The 21,715-nt window shown below is 47.2% G+C and overlaps 2 protein-coding genes across 2 annotated transcripts in view; both read right to left on the bottom strand.

Moving 5' to 3' along the window:
* Window positions 1-932, bottom strand: part of IDO2 (indoleamine 2,3-dioxygenase 2) — a 55,802-nt gene extending 54,870 nt beyond the window's left edge. Inside the window, exon 1 of the mRNA XM_067470647.1 lies at window positions 660-932. Coding sequence (XP_067326748.1) covers window positions 660-758 — 99 coding nt within the window. The 5' untranslated portion in view covers window positions 759-932. The remainder of the gene's footprint in view (window positions 1-659) is intronic.
* A 3,910-nt stretch (window positions 933-4,842) lies between these two features.
* The window catches only part of LOC132769767 (disintegrin and metalloproteinase domain-containing protein 2-like), a 68,420-nt gene continuing 51,547 nt past the window's right edge, over window positions 4,843-21,715 (bottom strand). Inside the window, exons 14-22 of the mRNA XM_067470855.1 lie at window positions 20,756-20,851; window positions 20,235-20,433; window positions 18,130-18,235; window positions 14,761-14,944; window positions 12,945-13,025; window positions 12,567-12,678; window positions 7,792-7,975; window positions 5,057-5,095; window positions 4,843-4,963 (exon numbers count right to left, since the gene is read on the bottom strand). Coding sequence (XP_067326956.1) covers window positions 4,957-4,963; window positions 5,057-5,095; window positions 7,792-7,975; window positions 12,567-12,678; window positions 12,945-13,025; window positions 14,761-14,944; window positions 18,130-18,235; window positions 20,235-20,433; window positions 20,756-20,851 — 1,008 coding nt within the window. The 3' untranslated portion in view covers window positions 4,843-4,956. The remainder of the gene's footprint in view (window positions 4,964-5,056; window positions 5,096-7,791; window positions 7,976-12,566; window positions 12,679-12,944; window positions 13,026-14,760; window positions 14,945-18,129; window positions 18,236-20,234; window positions 20,434-20,755; window positions 20,852-21,715) is intronic.

The following is a 21,715-nucleotide window of genomic DNA, read 5'->3' as shown; positions in this document are numbered from 1 at the left end:
GAAAGGGGGAAGGGGTGGATGGAAGGAAGGGAAGGGGGAAGGAAAGAGAAGGAAGGACGAAAAGATGGAAGGAGAGGGGGAAAGAGGGTGGGAGGGAAGGAAGAGAGGCAGGAAAAAGAGAAGAAAAGGCAAAAGGAAAGGAAAGAAGGATGAAAGGGGGGAAGGGATGGATGGAAGGAAGGAAGGAAGGGAAGGGGGAAGGAAAAAGAGAAGTAAGGAAAGACAAAAGGGAAGGAAGGGGGGAAGGAGGGGAAGAGAGAAGGAAGGAAGAATGAAAGGGTGGAAGGGAATGGAGGGAGGAAGAAAGGGGGAGTGAAGGAAGGAAGGAAGGAAGGAAGGAAGGAAGGAAGGAAGGAAGGAAGGAAGGAAGGAAGGAAGGAAGGAAGGAAGGAAGGAAGGAGGAATAAAAGGAGGACACCTTCAGAAGATACTGAAATGTGCTTAAAATCCCTCTTGGTTGTATTTTCTTTTAAATTTACCGAAGCCTGTTGAATCCCTTTAGCTGCAATTACGCAACAGTAATGGTTACATTTGACAAATGACATGCAAATCCCTTCTTTGATCATCTTTGATCATGTTTTCTTTCCCTTTGACTGATCCACATTCACCACCGATACATAGAAACACACAACACACACGTATGAAGCCACTTTTCTTACCAAAGCATTTGGGAGAAGGAAACCGTATTCTTCGGAAATGTGAAACCGCTTCAACGTGAAGGGCAGTTGTTTTGGGGCATGGCCGTTGCTTATGTCCATCGTTTGGGCCAAATCTTCAACCAGTGCTCTGGAACTCTACAAAAAAACAACGTCCCCTATTGCATTCAAGAGGTCGGACTATGTGCCAAGCCGGACACAGGGACAAACAAGCAGCTACGGCACGGGCTGATGGTGCAGAAATCTTCCCGCTGCGATGGACGATTCCAGACCTTTGGCCTTGGTGCACAATCCTGGCTGGCCAATGACCACCGGAGGTGAGCAAACAGCAACAAAGGCTGGTGATAAGACCAAAGCTGCTGGGCTTCTTATCTGAAAAATGTGAGGCCCGAGTGGCTTTTCACATTACATAGGTATAGGTCATGCAATCATAACAGATGTCACAAAACTCCAAAACTTCAGGTGATCTCTCCCAGATGCTTCATGTAGATGTTAAGTGGAGGCTTTTTTATTTTATTTTATTTTGTCATGTCAGGAGCGACTTGAGAAACTGTCAGCTGCATTAAGATCACTCTGGAGAACAAGCCCTATGAGGAGCGGCTAAAGGAGCTGGGCATGTTTAGCCTGAAGAAGAGAAGGCTGAGAGGGGATATGATAGCTATGTATAAATATGTGAGAGGAAGCCACAGGGAGGAGGGAGCAAGCTTGTTTTCTGCTTCCCTGGAGACTAGGACGCAAGGGAACAATGGCTTCAGACTACAAGAGAGGAGATTCCATCTGAACATGAGGGAGAACTTCCTGACTGTGAGAGCCATTCAGCAGTGGAACTCTCTGCCCCGGAGTGTGGTGGAGGCTCCTTCTTTGGATGCTTTTAAACAGAGGCTGGATGGCCATCTGTCAGGGGTGATTTGAATGCAATATTCCTGCTTCTTGGCAGAATGGGGTTGGACTGGATGGCCCATGAGGTCTCTTCCAACTCTTTGATTCTATGATTCTATGATTCTATGAAAAGGTCATGAGTTTGAAGCCAGCCCGGGTTGGAGTGGGTTTCCAACCAATTGTGTGTAGCCTGTTGTCGACCTTTGCAACCCGAAAGACAGTTGCATCTGTCAAGTAGGAAAATAAGGTTCCACCTTAAAGTGTGGGGAGGATAAATTAACTGATTTATGAGGCCATCAAGAAGACTCCAGCAAAAGCATTCCAGCAGGGAAGCATGCGGGGAATGCGGAAGGGCTTCATCAGCGTCGCAGATGGACGATGAAAGCGACTGCTCCCCTGGCGGCCAGAAAAAGTTAAATAGCCTCTGTGTATGTCTGTATATGTTTGTATGTCCAAAATTGGCATTGAATGTTTGCCATATATGTGTGCACAGTAATCCGCCCTGAGTCCCCTGCGAGGTGAGAAGGGTGGAATATAAAAGCTGTAAATAAATAGAAATAAATAAATAAACTGCAAGTCGCTTCTGGTGTGAGAGAATTGGCCGTCTGTAAGGATGTTGCCCAGGGGATGCCTGGATGATTTGATGTTTTTACCATCCTTGTGGGAGGCTTCTCTCATGTCCCCGCATGAGGAGCTGGAGCTGATAGAGGGAGCTCATCTGCCTCTCCCCAGATTCGAACCTGCAACCTGTCGGTCTTCAGTCCTGCCAGCACAGGGGTTTAACCCACTGCACCACTAGGGGCTCCTAAAGTAGAGGCTGGGTGGCCATCTTTCAGGAGGACTTTGGTTGTGCCCTCCTGCCTGGCAAAAGGTGTCTCTTCCAACTCTATGAACCTTTGTTGTTGTTTATTCGTTCAGTCGCTTCCAACTCTTGGTGACCTCCTGGACCATCCCAGGCCAGAGCTGCTCCCTGTCGGCCATGGACACCCACATCTCCTTCAAGGTCAAGTCAATCACTTCAAGGATGCCGTCCACCCACCTTGCCCTTGGTCGGCCCCTCTTCCTTTTTCCTTCCCTTTTCCCCAGCATCATTCTCTTCTCTAAGCTTTCCTGTCTTCTCATGATGTGGCCAAAGGACTTCATCTTGGCCTCTCGTCTCCTTCCCTCCAGTGAGCAGTCAGGCTTCATTTCCTGGAGGATGGACTGGTTGGATCTTCTCACAGTCCAAGGCACTCTCAGAACTTTCCTCCAACACCGCACTTAATAATTAATTAATTAATACTATAATTATAATTATTATCTGTTGTTCATTCATTCAGTCGTTTCTGACTCTTCATGACTTCATGGACCAGCCCACCCCAGAGCTCCCTGTCGGCCGTCACCACCCCCAGCTCCTTCAAGGTCAATCCAGTCACTTCAAGGATGCCATCCACCCACCTTGCCCTTGGTTGGCCCCTCTTCCTTTTTTCCTTCCATTTTCCCCAGGCTTCTCCAGGCTTTCCTGTCTTCTCATGATGTGGCCAAAAGACTTTCTCTTTGCGTCTCATCTCCTTCCCTCCAATGAGCAGTTGGGCTTTCTTTCCTGGAGGACAGACTGGTTGGATCTTCTTGAGGTCCAAGATATTCTCAGCATTTTCCTCCAACACTACAGTTCAAAAGTGTCTCTCTTCCTTTGCTCAGCCTTCCTTATGGTCCAGCTCTCCCATCCATAGCTTACTACGGGGAATGCCATTGCTTTGACTATGCGGATCTTTGGTTGCCAGTGTGATGATCCTACGATTCTACAATTCCTTTGCCCGTGTGAAAATATGGTGGAGGGAAGGAGTGAAAATCATTTCCATTGCCTTTCGAAGGAAAAGTGCTGTGGCCAAGGAAGGGGTCTCTTTCCCCTCCATTGCTATAGCTGCATTGATATAATAGCTTTCTTCAAATCATCCTCAATCCTGTCTTTCATGGAATCCTAGAATCATAGAGTTGGACAAGACCTCGTGGGCCATCCAGTTCAACCCCATTCTGCCAAGAAGCAGGATGATCACGGTCAAAGCACCCCTGACAGATGGCCATCCAGCCTCTGCTTAAAAGCCTCCAAAGAAGAAGCCTCCACCACACTCTGGGGCAGAGAGTTCCACTGCTGAACGGCTCTCACAGTCAGAAAGTTAGAATCCTAGAGTTGAAAGAGACCTCATGGACCATCCAGTCCAACCCCATTCTGCCAAGAAGCAGGAATATTGCACTCAAATCACCCCTGACAGATGGCCATCCTGCCTCTGCTTAAAAGCCTCCAAAGAAGAAGCCTCCACCACACTTCGGGGCAGAGAGTTCCACTGCTGAACGGCTCTCATGGTCAGAAAGAATCCTAGAGTTGGAAGAGACCTCATGGGCCATCCAGTCCAACTCCATTCTGCCAAGAAGCAGGACGATCATGTTCAAAGCACCCCCAACAGATGACCATCCAGTCTCTGTTTCAAAGCCTCCAAAGAAGGAGCCTCCACCACACTTCGGGGCAGAGAGTTCCGCTGATAAACAGCTCTCACAGTCAGAAAGTCAGAATCCTAGAGTTGGAAGAGACCTGGTGGGCCATCCAGTCCAACCTCATCCTGCCAAGAAGCAGGATGATCACGTTCAAAGCACCCCCAACAGATGACCATCCAGTCTCTGTTTCAAAGCCTCCAAAGAAGGAGACTCCACCACACTCCGGGGCAGAGAGTTCCACTGCTAAACAGCTATCATGGTCAGAAAGATTCCTAGAGTTGGAAGAGACCTCATGGGCCATCCAGTCCAACCCCATTCTGCCAAGATGCAGGAAAATTGCATTCAAAGCACCCTCGACTGATGGCCATCCAGCATCTGTTGCAAAGCCTCCAAAGAAGGAAACTCCACCACACTCCAGGGCAGAGAGTTCCACTGCTGAACAGCTCTCACAGTCAGGAAGTTCTTCCTCATTTTCAGATGGAAACTCCTCTCTTGTAGTTTGAAGCCATTGGTCCATTGCATCCTAGTCTCCATGGAAGCAGAAAACAAGCTTACTCCCTCCTCCCTGTGGCTTCCTCTCATGTATTTATACATGGCCCTCATCATGTCTCCTCTCAGCCTTCTCTTCTTCAGGCTAAACATACCCCAGCTCTTTCAGCCGCTCCTCATAGGGCTTGTTCTCCAGACCCTTGATCAATTCCTTTACAATTTCCATTCCCTTGGCAACCTTGGTCCACCCGCCAGAAACAGAATGCACACATTTACTTTTAAGAATGAAGTCTATTTTATTGTTAAAATCTGAGTAACCGCAAGCCAAATGGGCTTGAATAATTATACTACATCACAGAGGGGCAGTCACATTAAACTGTTGTGGGTTTGCGCTGTCAGGAGAGGAGGAAAGGCTTTCGACAGTCCAGCCACCAAGTCGACAATGTCCGCCCATCCGTTTCTATACACTGCAAGGCAGAACGTAAGGCAGAATCAGCAAAGATTTGCACACTTTTAAAAAATTGTAGCGCAACGACTGAAAACAGACAAAAGAAATCTACCTTGCATTTTCCGACTGGTCTGCGTCTTGCGATCTAGAACTAAAAAAAGGAGGAGAGAAATGCATCAATAATATTTTGTACAAAACTTCTAAGCAGAGGAAGAAATTGCAAAACTGTGTTACGTTCGATCTCCAAACTAACCAAAGCAGGTCACTTGCAGAAAGGTTTTGGCATTTGGGTTGCTGTGAGTTTTCCAGGCTGTCTGGCCATGTTCCAGAAGCATTCTCTCCTGATGTTTCGCCCACATTTATGCCAGGCATCTGCAAAGGTTGTGAGGTCTCTTGGAAACTAGGCAAGTGAGGTTTATGTATCGCCGAAATAATGTCCAGGGTGGGAGAAAGAACTCTTGTCTGCTTGAGGCAAATGTGGATGTTGCAATTGGCCAGCTTGATTAGCATTGAATGGCCTTGCAGCTTCAAAGCCTGGGTTTCAACTATAAGGAGGAAACCACGAAAAACTAGGCAAGCGAGGTTGATATATCTGTGCAATAATGTCCAGGGTGGGAGAAAGAACTATTCTCTCTTTGAGGCAAGTGTGAATGTTGCAATTGGCCAGCTTTATTAGCATGGAATGGCCTTGCAACTTCAAAACCTGGCTGCTTCCTGCCTGGGGGAGTCCTTTGTTGGGAGGTTGTGGTGAAGTGTAAATTTTTAACTTGCAGTTATGTATAATTATAGATAGATGTTTTAAAGGGTAAGTATTTAAAGTTGCATAACTAGGGGGGATGGTAGCCAGCTCAACTCATGTTGGGTTGGGTTACCATGGAAACAGGGGTGGAGCCAATTGCCACTTGGCAGCCATTTTAAAACGGTTAGTCTGTAGTCAATGAACTACAGGAGAGGTTGGTTCTAGTGTGTGCTGAGAACTAGTAAGTTAGTCTGCAGTCTGTGAGCTGCAGGAGTGGCTGGATCTCTAGTAGTGAGAACCAGGAAGGTAATCTGTAGTTTTAAGAACTACAGGGAAAGGCTGATTCTATAGTAGTGAGAATCAGGAAGGTTTTGGCTTTTAGCCTGAGTAGTTTAGATAAGTCAAGTTGGCTTATCTATATTAATAAGTAGTGTATGAAAGAAATCCAGTGGGAATCTCTATTGCAACAGAAACATCACAAAGAAAGAATAAGCTAGTAACTGAAGAAATCTATTAAGGAAAGAAATACAGTTTGGAAAAAAATAACTTTGAAACCTGTTTAGTGGAAGGAAGAGTCCTTTCCAGAGCTGTTTAGGAAACGTTACAAATGTAACCTTTGAAGATATGTGCCTCTAAGAGTTAAGAAACATTGAAACCATCACGCTCCTTCTACATTTTAATAAACTTGTTACTGTTTTTTTTCTAAAACCGGTCTCTGTTACAATTCCTTTCCAAGCTAAGTCACGCTACGCATTAAAAAAAGACCAAGCTATTAGTTACGCTATCAAATTAATAAACCCTTACAAAGTGGTGGCTCCTTTACAAACTCGTCACCAATTAGTGGCCTCATTACAAATTGGTGGCATCTTCGCGAATCGTTACAGAGATGTTAGCTAGCCCTGATTTATTCTTGTCTGGAATTCCCATGCTTGTGGACAAGTCTACATAGGACCCACCAAACGCAGCGTTGCCCAAACACGAATCAAGGAACATGGAAGGCACTGCAGACTCCTTCAACCAGACAAGTCAGTCATGGCAGAGCACCTGATGGACCAGCCTGGACACAGCAGATTATTTGAGAACACAGAAATGCTGAACCACTTTAACAACCACCATGTCAGACTACACAGAGAAGCCACTGAAATCCACAAGCATGTGGACAATTTCAACTGAAAGGAGGAGGCCATGAAAATGAACAAAATCTGAATACCAATTTCTTTTTTTAAAAAACCCTCTAAAATCAGGACAGTAAATAAAGAGCAACACTCAAAAAGCAGGGGAATTCCAGACAAGAATAAATCAGGGCCAGCTAACACCTCCCAACAAAGGACTCCCCCTGGCAGGGAGCAGCCAGGCTTTGAAGCTGCAAAGCCATTCAGTGCTAACCAAGATGGCCAATTGCAAAGACAACAGACAAGAGTTCTTTCTCCCATCCTTGACCTTCAACAGATATGTAAACCTATCTTGTCTAGTTTCCAATATACCTCACAACCTCTGAGGATGCCTGCCATAGATGTGGGTGAAACGTCAGGAGAGAATGCTTCTGGAACATGGCCATACAGCCCGGAAAAAAAGTCACAGAAACCCAAGTTGTGTATTTCTGTGGATTACACTGAAAGTAACATTTGGGTAGAAATGGGTGGGGATTTTGCTGCCCCACATGTAGTGCATTTATTAATTTACTTTATAAATAAATTTATATAAATGCACATTCGCATGGAACAGTAAAAAAGACAGATCAACTTTAAGATGTGGCGCAGAAGCACAAAGTGAAGAGGTAGAAGCATCCTTTTCTTCTTCATTCCAGCCTCCCTCCCTCCCTCGCTTGCTCTCTCTCCCTCTCTTCATGAAGCCAAACATATTTATTTATTTACAGTATTATATTCTGCCGTTCTCACCCCGAAGTGGATCACCGAACACATCCGGCAAACATTCAGTGCTATTGCACACTGACAAGACAGACAAGACACTCAGGGCCTGACAACACCTCCCAACAAAGGATTCCTCAGGCAGGAAGCAGCCAGGCTTTGAAGCTGCAAGGCCATTTCATGCTAATCAAGCTGGCCACAGAATCCCCATGCCTTGAAGGGATGAGGAAAACAACGTACCCTTCGGTCTCTTCACCTTCGTCTTCGATCTCCTCCTCCACTTTCAGACCTGAGAAGATGTCTCTCAGCTTGACGATCAAGATGGCAGAGCCAATAATGACGGGGAGGAAAAGGAAGAAGCTGATCAGGAGCCAGTTCCTGACGGCGATGGTCACTCTACGGCGTTCGGCTAAAAGAGCGGAACCTATCACGGGGAAAGAAAGGAGATCGGGAAGCGGAACAACACTCCAGCCCAGTCTCCCCAACATCAGCACCCTGGACAGCAGCAAAGGGAAGTCATCTACACACAAAGCTTCCATACGGGGACAATTACATCCTAGATTATATGTGTTTCCTCCACCACAGACATCCCAGTGTTCCTTACTCTCTCCATTGCAATTTGCATGACCCCTGCCCACTGCCTCTCCATTAACCTTTAATCCAGCTGATGATGAATCTGGACCAAACTTGGCACTCAGAACCAACATGGGCAACGGTGATTACCGGCTGGGTTTGTGGGTGATTGCCCTGGGAATCTGGGAGTTGTAGTTCACCCTTATCCAGAGAACACCAAATCCAGCTGATGACAAATCTGGACCAAACTTGGCACTCAGAACCAACATGGGCAACTGTGATTACTGGCTGGGTTTGTGGGTGATTGCCCTGGGAATCTGGGAGTTGTAGTTCACCCTTATCCAGAGAACACTGAATCCAGCTGACGACAAATCTGGACCAAACTTAGCACTCAGAACCAATATGAGTGCTGTGATTACTGGCTGGGTTTGTGGGTGATTGCCCTGGGAATCTGGGAGTTGTAGTTCACCCTTATCCAGAGAACACTGAATCCAGCTGACGACAAATCTGGACCAAACTTGGCACTCAGAACCAATATGGGCAGCTGTGATTACCGGCTGGGTTTGTGTGGGTGATTGCCCTGGGAATCTGGGAGTTGTAGTTCACCTTTATCCAGAGAACACCAAATCCAGCTGATGACAAATCTGGACCAAACTTAGCACTCAGAACCAATATGGGTGCTGTGATTACTGCCTGGGTTTGTGGGTAATTGCCCTGGGAATCTGGAAGTTGTAGTTCACCCTTATCCAGAGAACACTGGATCCAGCTGACGACAAATCTGGACCAAACTTGGCACTCAGAACCAATATGGGCAGCTGTTATTACTGGCTGGGTTTGTGGGTGATTGCCCTGGGAGTCTGGGAGTTGTAGTTCACCCTTACCCAGAGAACATTGAATCCAGCTGACAACAAATCTGGACCAAACTTGGCACTCAGAACCAATATGGGCAGCTGTTATTACTGGCTGGGTTTGTGGGTGATTGCCCTGGGAATCTGGGAGTTGTAGTTCACCCTTATCCAGAGAACACTGAATCCAGCTGACAACAAATCTGGACCAAACTTGGCAGAACCAACTCAGAACCAACATGGGCAACTGTGATTACTGGCTGGGTTTGTGGATGATTGCCCTGGGAATCTGGGAGGTGTAGTTCACCCTTATCCAGAGAACACTGAACCCAGGTGATGTCGGATCTGGACCACACTTGGCACATAGAGCCAACATGGCCATCTTTGAATAATGGCAGGGTTTGGGAAGGATTGACCCATGATTCTAGTAATTGTAGTTCGCCCACATCCTTATGTATTTTCTATTGGGAGCATTCATTAAAAAAAAACAAAAGACTGGGGTTTTTTTATTGAACTCTCGCCGTTTGACCACAGGACTGGACCCTTTTGACTACGAGGTTATTTTTGCTATCAGTTTTTGTTTATTCTCTAGCTATCTTTGTGTTTTATATTTTGGACTATAAAAACAGCCAGCAAGTAAGTGCTGCTTTAATTAAACTGTTTGTTAAAACTGGGAGTTTGATTCACCTCTACTTAAATAAGGCAGAGCCCTGGCAACGTGACAGGAGGGGGGGGCAGGGTTTCGGCACAGCAGCCATTGCGCTAGATACAGGGCAGCACATGGCTCAGAGGCTCATTTTGAGCCTGGGAAGGGAGAAGGGAAAGGGAAAGAGAAAGGGAGGTTGAAGGGAGGTTGGAAGAAGAGCGGTTGGAAGAAGAGCAGGGCAGGGCAAGCAGAGAAGGGCTGGGAGCAAGGTTTTTGCCGGCATGGCTGCCTGCCTTGCAGCCACTTGTGTGTTGTTGCTGATGGGGTTCAGGACGGGTGGGCGACGCGTGGGTAGGTAATATTGGAGTCTGAGGGTTCCGTTTGTTTCCTCAGTTTGCCTTGCGTTGCCAAATAGTCAAAATATTAATTAATTGAACTTATATGCCGCCACTCCCCTGGGGCTCGGAGCGGCTTACAAGAACAGACTAATATCGAAAAACTATTTAAAAACAATTTAAAACAATTTAAAAACAATCAGAGATCAAAGGCACGTCGAAATAGATATGTCTTACAAGCCCTGCAGAAAGCTGGTAAATCCCGCAAGGCACGGCCTTCAGGTGGCAGAGTATTCCAGAGTGATGGTGCCACTGCTGTGAAGGCTCTGCTCCTGGTTGCTGTTAGGCGCAAGGTCTTGACACTGGGAATTTCCAATAGATCTTGGTCCTCAGAACGGAGGGATCTCTGGGGTTGGTAGGGGGTGAGGCGGTCCCTCGGGTACATCAGCCCCAGACCATGCAAGGCCTTAAAGGGGAGTCCCATCCCTTTGAAAGTGATCCGGTGCTCAATGGGTAACCAATGCAGCTGCAGGAAGATTGGTGTTACGTAGCATCTCATTGGAATTCCCGCAAGAAGCCGAGCAGCTGCATTTTGTACCAACTTGAGCTTCTGGATCACCGACAGAGGAAGGCCAATGTAGAGGGCGTTACAGTAGTCCAGTCTTGAGATGACCGTGGCCTGGGTCACCGTAGCGAGGTCGGGCTGGACAGGGAGGGGGGCAGATGTCTAGCCTGCCGCAGGGGAAAGAAAGAAGGCGGTTCTGCTCAGGGCGGAGAAAGATCTGGGCCTCCATCCTCAGCAGAGGGTCCAAAAGGATTCCCAGACTCTTTATCCTTCCTAAAGTTGTGAAATCAACTTCAAAAAGCCAAAAAGGCCTCTTCCTACTCTTTACGTCCTCAGTTGCTTTGCGTTGCCACTGAGGAGACACTACTAGTCCCGTACTTTCAAGTCTTGTGTATTGCGTATTGCACAACCGCGTCTGCCATTAACGAAGTGAATCGGAAATTTCAGAAAGTTCTAAAAGTTCTGATTTTTTTCCTGAAAATTCAGAATTCAATTCCAAATCGAACCACCAACACCTCCTACATCCAAAACGAGTTTTGAACTATTTTCTTTTGGATCAACCAAAGCCTAATATACACACACACACTTTTCCAACATTGAACCTTTCCAGTAATTACTATGACATAGTGTTCCCCAGTAAGGTAATGCCAGGAAGGGAATGCTCAAGATCCTGCAAGGAAGACTCCAGCAATACATGGAGAGAGAGTTGCCAGATGTTCAAGCTGGGTTTAGAAAAGGCAGAGGAACGAGAGACCAGATTGCCAATATCCGGATGCTGGAGAATGGAGAAAGGCAGGGAGTTTCAGAAAAACATCTACTTCTGCTTCATTGACTATTCCAAAGCCTTGGACTGTGTGGATCATCATAAATGGTGGCAAGTTCTTGGTGGGATGGGCATCCCAAGCCCCCTTCCCTCTCTCCTGAGGAATCTGTACAAGGACCAAGGAGCCACAGTCAGAACTGACCACGGAACAGGAGACGGGTTCAAGATTGGGAAAGGCGTACGGCAAGGCTGCATCCTCTCACCCAACCTTCTTAACTTGTATGCAGAACACATCATGCGAGGATGTGCAGGGCTTGAGGAATGCAAAGCTGGGGTGGAAATGGCTGGAAGAAACATTCACAACCTCAGATATGCAGATGACACCACTCTGATGGCCGAAAGCGAGGAGGAGCTGAGGAGCCTTCTCATCAAGGTGAAAGAAGAAAGCGCAAAAGCCGGGTTGCAGCTAAACATCAAAAAAACCAAGATTATGGCAACAAGAATGATTGACAACTGGGAAATAGAGGGAGAAAACGTGGAGGCCGTGACAGGGTTTGTATCTCTAGGTGGGAAGATGAGTGCAGATGCAGACTGAGGCCAGGAAATCAGGAGACGCTTCCTTCTTGGGAGGAGAGCAATGTCCAATCTCGATAAAATAGTCAAGAGTAGAGACATCAGACTGGCAACCAAGATCCATTGCCTAGTCCAAGCCATGGTCTTCCTTGTAGTCACCTACGGATGTGAGAGATGGACCTTAGGGAAGGCTGAGCGAAGGAAGAGAGGCGCTTTGGAGCTGTGGTGTTGGAGGAAAGTGCTGAGAGTGCCTTGGACTGCGAGAAGATCCAACCAGTCCATCCTCCAGGAAATAAAGCCTGACTAAAGCTCACTGGAGGGAAGGAGACTAGAGACAAAGTTGAAGTCCTTTGGTCACATCATGAGGAGACAGGAAAGCCTAGAGAAGGGAATGATGCTGGGGAAAGTGGAAGGCAAAAGGAAGAGGGGCCCACCAAGGGCAAGATGGATGGATGGCATCCTTGAAGTGACTGGACTGACCTTGAAGGAGCTGGGGGTAGGGACAGCCGACAGGGAGCTCTGGCGTGGGCTGGTCCATGAGGTCACGAGGAGTCGGAGACGACTGAACGAATGAACAACAACAACAAGTGTTCCTCAAGCTAGTCAACTCTAAATCTTCCAAGACATGGCGTCTAATACGTTGTGTTTAAAATTGACTGTCCGCGTTGACAACCAGCAACTGCAATACATCCAAAGTCCTTTAAGACAGACAAACCGCTTCGGTAGGAGCTGTCGATGCTTCCTCCGAGTCCTCCCTCCTCTCTCGTCCTGCAGTCCGGAGGGGCCCAACCCATGTCGCAATGGCAGTTCCCTCGGTTGTTGCATTTCTGAATCGCAGGGGGAGCAAAAGAGGAGGGGGGGGGAAAGGTAATTAGTTTCCCTCACCTTAGTTAGTTCTTGCTTTCCACCCTCTGCCCCAGATTGTCAAAGGTGGCCTTGAGATCTTATCGAATGCCGAGGGAGGAGAATACCTCCTGGTTCCACATATACATCCTCCTATACTTGCAGCTTGCCTAGCATTCGAAAACTCAAAAATCCAGGGACACCTCATGTTTGATGCTATTAGAGGACAGGTTCACTGGCTTTTACTCACTCCTCTATTGTTGCAGTCTGTGTATGTATTGCAAGTCAGTTTTATAACAGACCGGTCCACACACTTCTGGTTCATGCAGATCTGAAAAGGACAGGAGAAAAGGGTCATCTGTGCACATAATAGAAGTGAAAACATGTGTGCATGTGAGGCTGGGGTACCCACAGCTCTAGCTCCCACTACTCAGGAGAAACCAAAGGCCCTCCCTCCAATGACATTGCAGGTTATAGCAAGTACCATGAACATGTCCAAGAGCCCTGCCAATGTCCTCCACCAACACCACACTGCCCAGCACCCAAGGGGAGGATTTCAGACACATTTGGGGACCATTTCATCCTAGATTGTATGTGTTTCCTCCACCACAGACATCCCAGTGAGCAGGAGAAACCAATGCCCCCCCTCCAATGACATTGAAGGTTATAGCGGGTGCCATGAACATGTCCAAGGACCCTGCCAATGTCCTCCACCAACACCACACTGCCCACCACCCAAGGGGAGGATTTCAGACACATTCGAGGACCATTTCATCCTAGATTGTATGTGTTTCCTCCACCACAGACATCCCAGTGAGCAGGGGACACCAATGCCCCCCCTCCAATGACATTGCAGGTTATAGTGGGTGCCATGAACATGTCCAAGGACCCTGCCAATGTCCTCCACCAACACCACACTGCCCACCACCCAAGGGGAGGATTTCAGACACATTTGGGGACCATTTCATCCTAGATTGTATGTGTTTCCTCCACCACAGACATCCCAGTGAGCAGGAGACACCAATGCCCCCCCCCCTCCAATGACATTGCAGGTTATAGCGGGTGCCATGAACATGTCCAAGGACCCTGCCAATGTCCTCCACAAACACCACACTGCCCAAGGGGAGGATTTCAGACACATTTGGGGACCATTTCATCCTAGATTGTATGTGTTTCCTCCACCACAGACATCCCAGTGAGCAGGAGACACCAATGCCCCCCCTCCAATGACATTGCAGGTTATAGCGGGTGCCATGAACATGTCCAAGGACCCTGCCAATGTCCTCCACCAACACCACACTGCCCACCACCCAAGGGGAGGATTTCAGATACATTTGGGGACCATTTCATCCTAGATTGTATGTGTTTCCTCCACCACAGACATCCCAGTGAGCAGGAGACACCAATGCCCCCCTCCCTCCAATGACGTTGCAGGTTATAGCGGGTGCCATGAACATGTCCAAGGACCCTGCCAATGTCCTCCACCAACACCACACTGCCCACCACCCAAGGGGAGGATTTCAGACACATTTGGAGACCATTTCATCCTAGATTGTATGTGTTTCCTCCACCACAGACATCCCAGTGAGCAGGAGACACCAATGCCCCCCTCCCTCCAATGACATTGCAGGTTATAGTGGGTGCCATGAACATGTCCAAGGACCCTGCCAATGTCCTCCACCAACACCACACTGCCCACCACCCAAGGTGGGGATTTCAGACACATTTGGGGAGATTTCATCCTAGATTGCATGTGTTTCCTCCACCACAGACATCCCAGTGAGCAGGGGACACCAATGCCCCCCCTCCAATGACATTGCAGGTTATAGTGGGTGCCATGAACATGTCCAAGGACCCTGCCAATGTCCTCCACCAACACCACACTGCCCACCACCCAAGGGGAGGATTTCAGACACATTTGGGGACCATTTCATCCTAGATTGTATGTGTTTCCTCCACCACAGACATCCCAGTGAGCAGGAGACACCAATGGCCCTCTGGTTCAGGACTTGGACAGCCTCCTTAGCACTTTGGCACTGCTGCAAGACCTCCAGGTAAGCCCTCACCTTGTCCTTTCCGCAGCTGGCCCCATCGTGAACCAGGAACGGGTCCTTCACTCCCAGTCCCTTCATGTAGTCCAAGGTGACGCAGATCTGGTTCTTCACCTTCGCGTAAATGATAGCCGCATTTTCGATGGTAAATGGCTTTTTGCTTGTGTATAGGCACACCAGCTTGCCACACTTCAGGTCCCTGCAGATTAACACAAGAGTAGGGGGGAAGGAGGGAGGATTCCACAGTGGTCTCAGGTGCATACACAGATTTCCAAAACCTGGCAGTGAAAGCAGGTGATATTGCTGATATTTCCCTGCAAAGATACCAGTGCGGGCATGGGCTCTTCGATACTCGCTGAACTGAATATTGAGGAACTGGAAATACTTGGGGAACTGAATATCTAGGAACTGTTGGTTTTGGGATGTTGTAGGTTTGTCTGGGTTATATGGCCATGTTCTAGAGGCATTTTCTCCTGACGTTTCGCCTGCATCTATGGCAAGCATCCTCAGAGGTAGTGAGGTCTGTTGGAACTAGGAAAATGGGTTTATATATCTGTGGAATAATGTCCAGGGTGAGACAAAGGACTCTTGTCTGCTGGAGCTAGGTGTGAATGTTTCAACTGACCACCTTGATTAGCATTTGATGGCTTGGTGGAATCTTTTGTTGAGGGGTGATTAGATGTACCTGATTGTTTCCTCTCTGCTTGTTTTGCTGTTGTAATTTTAGAGTTTTTTAATACTGGTAGCCAGATTGTGTTCATTTTCATGGTTTCCTCCTTTCTGTTGAAATGGTCCACATGCTTCTTGTGGATTTCAATGGCTTCTCTGTGTAATCTGACATGGTGGTTGTTGGAGAGGTCCAGCATTTCTGTGTTCTCAAATAATCTGCTGTGTCCAGGCTGGTTCCTCAGGTGCTCTGCTATGGCTGACTTCTCTGGTTGAAGGAGTCTGCAGTACCTTCCATGTTCCTGGATTCATGTTTGGGCAATTCCGCTGCGTTTGGTGGTCCCTCTGGAGCAGGGGTCAGGAACCTTCGGCTCTCCAGGTGTGGTGGACTTCAACTCCCACAATTCCTTGAAGCTCGGCATTCGCCCCAAAGGCTTACCTTGGCCCAACGAGGTTTGTTTGGCTCTACGTTACGCTCGTCTCTCCCCCTTTGCTGCCCGTCCTCCATGAAAAAGAGCCAAACAAACCTCGTTGGGCCAAGGTAAGCCTTTGGGGCAAATGCCGAGCCTCAAGGAATTGTGGGAGTTGAAGTCCACCACAGCTGGAGAGCCGAAGGTTCCCCATGCCTGCTCTGGAGACTTCTTGTCCACAGCTGCATGGTATACGGTAGACTCCTGCAGGAGTGAGAGGATCCCTCTTGTCCTTTGCTGAACGGAGCATTGGTTGGATTTTCTTGGTGAGTCTGGAGATAGTTTGTAATGTATCCCATGAAGCTGTGGACAAGTCTCCAGAGGGACCACCAAACGCAGCAGCATTGCCCAAACACGAATCAAGGAACATGAAAGGCACTGCAGACTCCTTCAACCAGAGAAATCAGCCATAGCAGAACACCTGAGGAACCAACCTGGACACAGCATATTATTTGAGAACACAGAAATGCTGGACCACTCTCACCACCACCATGTCAGACAACACAGAGAAGCCATTGAAATCCACAAGCATGTGGACAATTTCAACAGAAAGGAAGAGACCATGAAAATGAACAAAATCCGACTACCAGTATTAAAAAAAACTCTAAAATTACAAGAGCACAACAACAGAGAGGAAACAAACAATCACCTCTCAACAAAAGTTTGCTCTAGGCACTGTCAGGTCATTATATGCTAATCAAGGTGGTCAGTTGAAACATTCACACCTAGCTCCAGCAGACAAGAGCCCTTTGTCTCACCCTGGTCATTCCACAGATATAAACTCATTTTCCTAGTTCCAACAGACCTCACTACCTCTGAGGATGCTTGCCATAGATGCAGGTGAAACGTCAGGAGAGAATGCCTCTAGACCATGGCCATATAGCCCGAAAAACCTACTACAACCTTGTATTTTCATTCACTGGACCAAATTTGTCACAAATACCCGATATGCCCAAATTTGAATACTGGTAAGGTTGAGGGGGGAATGACTTTGTCATTTGGGAGTTGTAGTTGCTGGGGTTTCTAGTTCACCCACAATCAAAAAACATTCTAAACTCCACCAACGATGGAATTGAAATAAATTTGGCACAGAGAACTCCCACAACCAAAAGAAAATACTGGAAGGGTTTGGTGGGCATTGACCTTGAGTTTTGGAGTTGTAGTTCACCTGCATCCAGAGAGCACTGTGGACTCAAACAATGATGGATCTGGACCGAACTTGGCACAAATCCTCAATATGCCCAAATGTGAGCACTGGTGGAGTCTGGGGAAAATAGGCCTTGACATTTGTGAGTTGTAGTTGATGGGATTTATAGTCCACCTACAATCAAAGAGCATTCTGAACTCCACCAACAATGGAATTGAAACAAATTTGGCACACAGAACTCCCGTGACCAAACTCTACACGAATACTCAATCTGCCCAAATGCGAGCACTGGTGGAGTCTGGGGAAAATAGGCTTTGATATTTGAGTTGTTCAGATTTATAGTTCACCGATAAAGAACATTAGAGATTTAGGATCGTCTGCACAGTCCACCTATCTCCAAAATACCTATCCTATTTCACCTGGTAATGCCCAGCATTTTTTAACAATTTTAATTATTACATTTGGCTCTGCCATGGGTTCTTTTAATGAGTCGTGGAGTTATTGTTAATGTTTACTGCTTGTTTATGAGTTTATTTATTGTTGTATTGTTGTTGTTATGTTTTTTATGATGTACAGGGTTAGTCAAAATGAATAGGCCAATCTCTAGTCAAATTGCATATATATTGGCCTATTCATTTTGACTAACCCTGTATTTGGGCTCGGCCTCTTGTAAGCCGCACCGAGTCCTTCGGGAGATGGAAGCGGGGTATAAATAAAGGTATTATTATTATTATTATTATTACTATTATTATTATTATTATTATTATTATTATTATTCTGGACCACACCAATGATAGAATTGGGCCAGACTTCACACACAGAACCCGCATTACCAACAGAAAAGACTGTGTTTTCTGGTGGTCTTTGGCGACCCCTCTGGCACCCCCTCGCAACCCCCCCAGAGGTCCCGATCCCCAGGTTGAGAAACACTGACATAGTATCTTGATCAGGTGCCAATGCATTGCAGAAAAAACTGCAACCTTCACCACAAAAAGTATCCCACAATGTAAACGCAGTCCTGGACTACGGAACAACATTGCCCTCTGCTGCAAAAAAGGAGCGTTTTCATGCAAGGATGAAGCGTTTCTTCTCACAACGTACTGCCACTGGCAGCTCTCGTATCCGCGCGCACTGGAGCCGCAGTGTCCCATCCTGTCCCTTTGGCTGTTGATTTCTTCGTAGCACTGTGAAGTCCCGCTTTTTGAGTCTGGAAACACAAGAAAAATGCACATGAAAGGGAGACGAATACCTTCTGCTAGGTTGGCAGAAACTGGTGCTAACAGCGGGAGCTCACCCTGCTCCCCAGATTCGAACTGCCAACCTTTTGGTCAGCCAGTTGACCTATTGATCTACTAACATTTGCATGTTTTCGAACTGCTAGGTTGGCAGAAGCTGGTGCTAACAGCGGGAGCTCACCCTGCTCCCCGGATTCGAACGGCCAACCTTTTGGTCAGCCAGTTGACCTATTGATCTACTAACATTTGCATGTTTTCAAACTGCTAGGTTGGCAGAAGCTGGTGCTAACAGCAGGAGCTCACCCTGCTCCCCAGATCCGAACCACCAACCTTTTGGTCAGCCAGTTGACCTATTGATCTACTAACATTTGCATGTTTTCGAACTGCTAGGTTGGCAGAAGCTGGTGCTAACAGCGGGAGCTCACCCTGCTCCCCAGATTCGAACCACCAACCTTTTGGTCAGCCAGTTGACTTATTGATCTATTAACATTTGCATGTTTTCGAACTGCTAGGTTGGCAGAAGCTGGTGCTAACAGCGGGAGCTCACCCTGCTCCCCAGATTCGAACCGCCAACCTTTCAGTCAGCCAGTTGACCTATTGATCTACTCACATTTGCATGTTTTTGAACTGCTAGGTTAGCAGAAGCTGGTGCTAACAGCGGGAGCTCACCCTGCTCCCCGGATCCGAACCACCAACCTTTTGGTCAGCCAGTTGACCTATTGATCTACTAACATTTGCATGTTTTCGAACTGCTAGGTTGGCAGAAGCTGGTGCTAACAGCGGGAGCTCACCCCGCTCCCCGGATTCGAACCGCCAACCTTTTGGTCAGCCAGTTGACCTATTGATCTACTAACATTTGCATGTTTTCGAACTGCTAGGTTGGCAGAAGCTGGTGCTAACAGTGGGAGCTCACCCTGCTCCCCGGATTCGAACCGCCAACCTTTTGGTCAGCCAGTTGACCTATTGATCTACTAACATTTGCATGTTTTCGAACTGCTAGGTTGGCAGAAGCTGGTGCTAACAGCGGGAGCTCACCCTGCTCCCCGGATTCAAACCGCCAACCTTTTGGTCAGCCAGTTGACCTATTGATCTACTAACATTTGCATGTTTTCGAACTGCTAGGTTGGCAGAAGCTGGTGCTAACAGTGGGAGCTCACCCTGCTCCCCAGATTCGAACCGCCAACCTTTAGGTCAGCCAGTTGACCTATTGATCTACTAACATTTGCATGTTTTCGAACTGCTAGGTTGGCAGAAGCTGGTGCTAACAGTGGGAGCTCACCCTGCTCCCCGGATTTGAACCGCCAACCTTTTGGTCAGCCAGTTGACCTATTGATCTACTAACATTTGCATGTTTTCGAACTGCTAGGTTGGCAGAAGCTGGTGCTAACAGTGGGAGCTCACCCTGCTCCCCAGATTCGAACCGCCAACCTTTTGGTCAGCCAGTTGACCTATTGATCTACTAACATTTGCATGTTTTCGAACTGCTAGGTTGGCAGAAGCTGGTGCTAACAGTGGGAGCTCACCCCGCTCCCCGGATCCGAACCGCCAACCTTTTGGTCAGCCAGTTGACCTATTGATCTACTAACATTTGCATGTTTTCGAACTGCTAGGTTGGCAGAAGCTGGTGCTAACAGTGGGAGCTCACCCCGCTCCCCGGATTCGAACCGCCAAACTTTTGGTCAGCCAGTTCAGCAGTTCAGCGGTTTAAGCCTATATGCCACCGTATAAATAAAATGCATTGTTGTTGTTGTTGTTGTTGTGAAGCTATAACACTTATGATTCCATAGCATTCAGGCACTGCACTTCCTAGTGGTGCCAAACTGCATTCATTCCGCAGTGTAGATCTACCTTGGGACAGACAGAGAAAAAACACACAAACAATGCTCCTGGATGAGGAGGCTCCACCCAGCATGCAAGTCGCAAGGTGCATGGACACCCGTGTGGGTTGTGAAGAAGCGATGTTGTTGTTACCTTTTCCAAATATCTGCCGGCACCACTGATCCGAGCTCTGACACACTCCGGTCATGCAAACCCCTTTGTCCTCGTCGCACGTCTGTCCGTCCTCCACATAGAAATCGGCTGTACATAAGGGCGAGGTACCGTTGCAGTATTCCTTCAAATCACAGTCGGCATCCGCAATATCTCTGCAGACAGTGCCTTTGGCTTTCACCTGACCCACAAGGAGAGAGAAGACCACCGAGTCCCACGTTACTCGGGATGTTTTAGAACTTTGCACGCACTGCAGCACAGGCCACAAATCACACCCTTAGAATCTTCGAGTTGGAAAGACACCACAAAGGCCATCTAGTCCAACTTCCCTTGGCACTAGTTGGAGAACCATAAGGTTGTGTGGTAGCCTCCACTCAAGCTCGTGGTTTCCCAATGCTCTTCTGCATTGCCTTGGCTAATAAATCTGAGCCAACACTGACCTGGAATATCTCCCTTCTTGTGGAAATAGGAGGCACAAGGAGCCATGCGGAGGCTGGGCTTACCTTGCACGTCGCCAGCACACAGCACTCCCCGTGGGCACAATCTTTCCCTTTTTTCAATGTGCAATCGGATTCACAGCAATTGCTGTCTTCACATTCCTGGAGGGGGAAAAAGGGAAGGAAGGCATGGTGGGAGACAGTGAAGCCGAGCATGAACCCCCCCCCCCCTAAAAAGGGATGGTGACTTATAGTTCTGCAAAGGATAAAGGTACCAGACTGCACAATAGGGGTTAAGTCTTGGTCAATTTGCCGAGGCCTTAACAACAATGAGGACCCCATGAAACTATCTATCTATCCATCTATCTATCATTTATGCATCCCATCTATCTATCTATCTATCTATCTATCTATCTATCTATCTATCCATCCATCCATCCATCCATCCATCCATCCATCTATCATTTATGGACCCCCTCTATTCCATCTATCTATCTATCTATCTATCTATCTATCTATCTATCTATCTATCTATCCATCTATCTATCATTTATGCATCCCATCTATCTATCTATCTATCTATCTATCTATCTATCTATCTATCCATCCATCCATCTATCATTTATGCACCCCTCTATTCCATCTATCTATCTATCCATCTATCTATCATTTATGCATCCCATCTATCTATCTATCTATCTATCTATCTATCTATCTATCTATCCATCCATCCATCCATCCATCCATCCATCCATCCATCTATCATTTATGCACCCCCTCTATTCCATCTATCTATCCATCTATCTATCATTTATGCATCCCATCTATCTATCTATCTATCTATCTATCTATCTATCTATCCATCCATCCATCCATCCATCCATCTCTCTATCATTTATGCACCCCCTCTATTCCATCTATCTATCTATCTATCTATCCATCTATCTATCATTTATGCATCCCATCTATCTATCTATCTATCATCTATCTATCTATCTATCTATCTATCTATCTATCTATTCATCC

Source organism: Anolis sagrei, chromosome 7 (assembly GCF_037176765.1).
Source record: "Anolis sagrei isolate rAnoSag1 chromosome 7, rAnoSag1.mat, whole genome shotgun sequence".
NCBI classification, from domain to species: domain Eukaryota; kingdom Metazoa; phylum Chordata; class Lepidosauria; order Squamata; family Dactyloidae; genus Anolis; species Anolis sagrei.
Note: the sequence above shows the minus strand (reverse complement) of the source record. Positions and strands in the feature narration are given on the sequence as shown.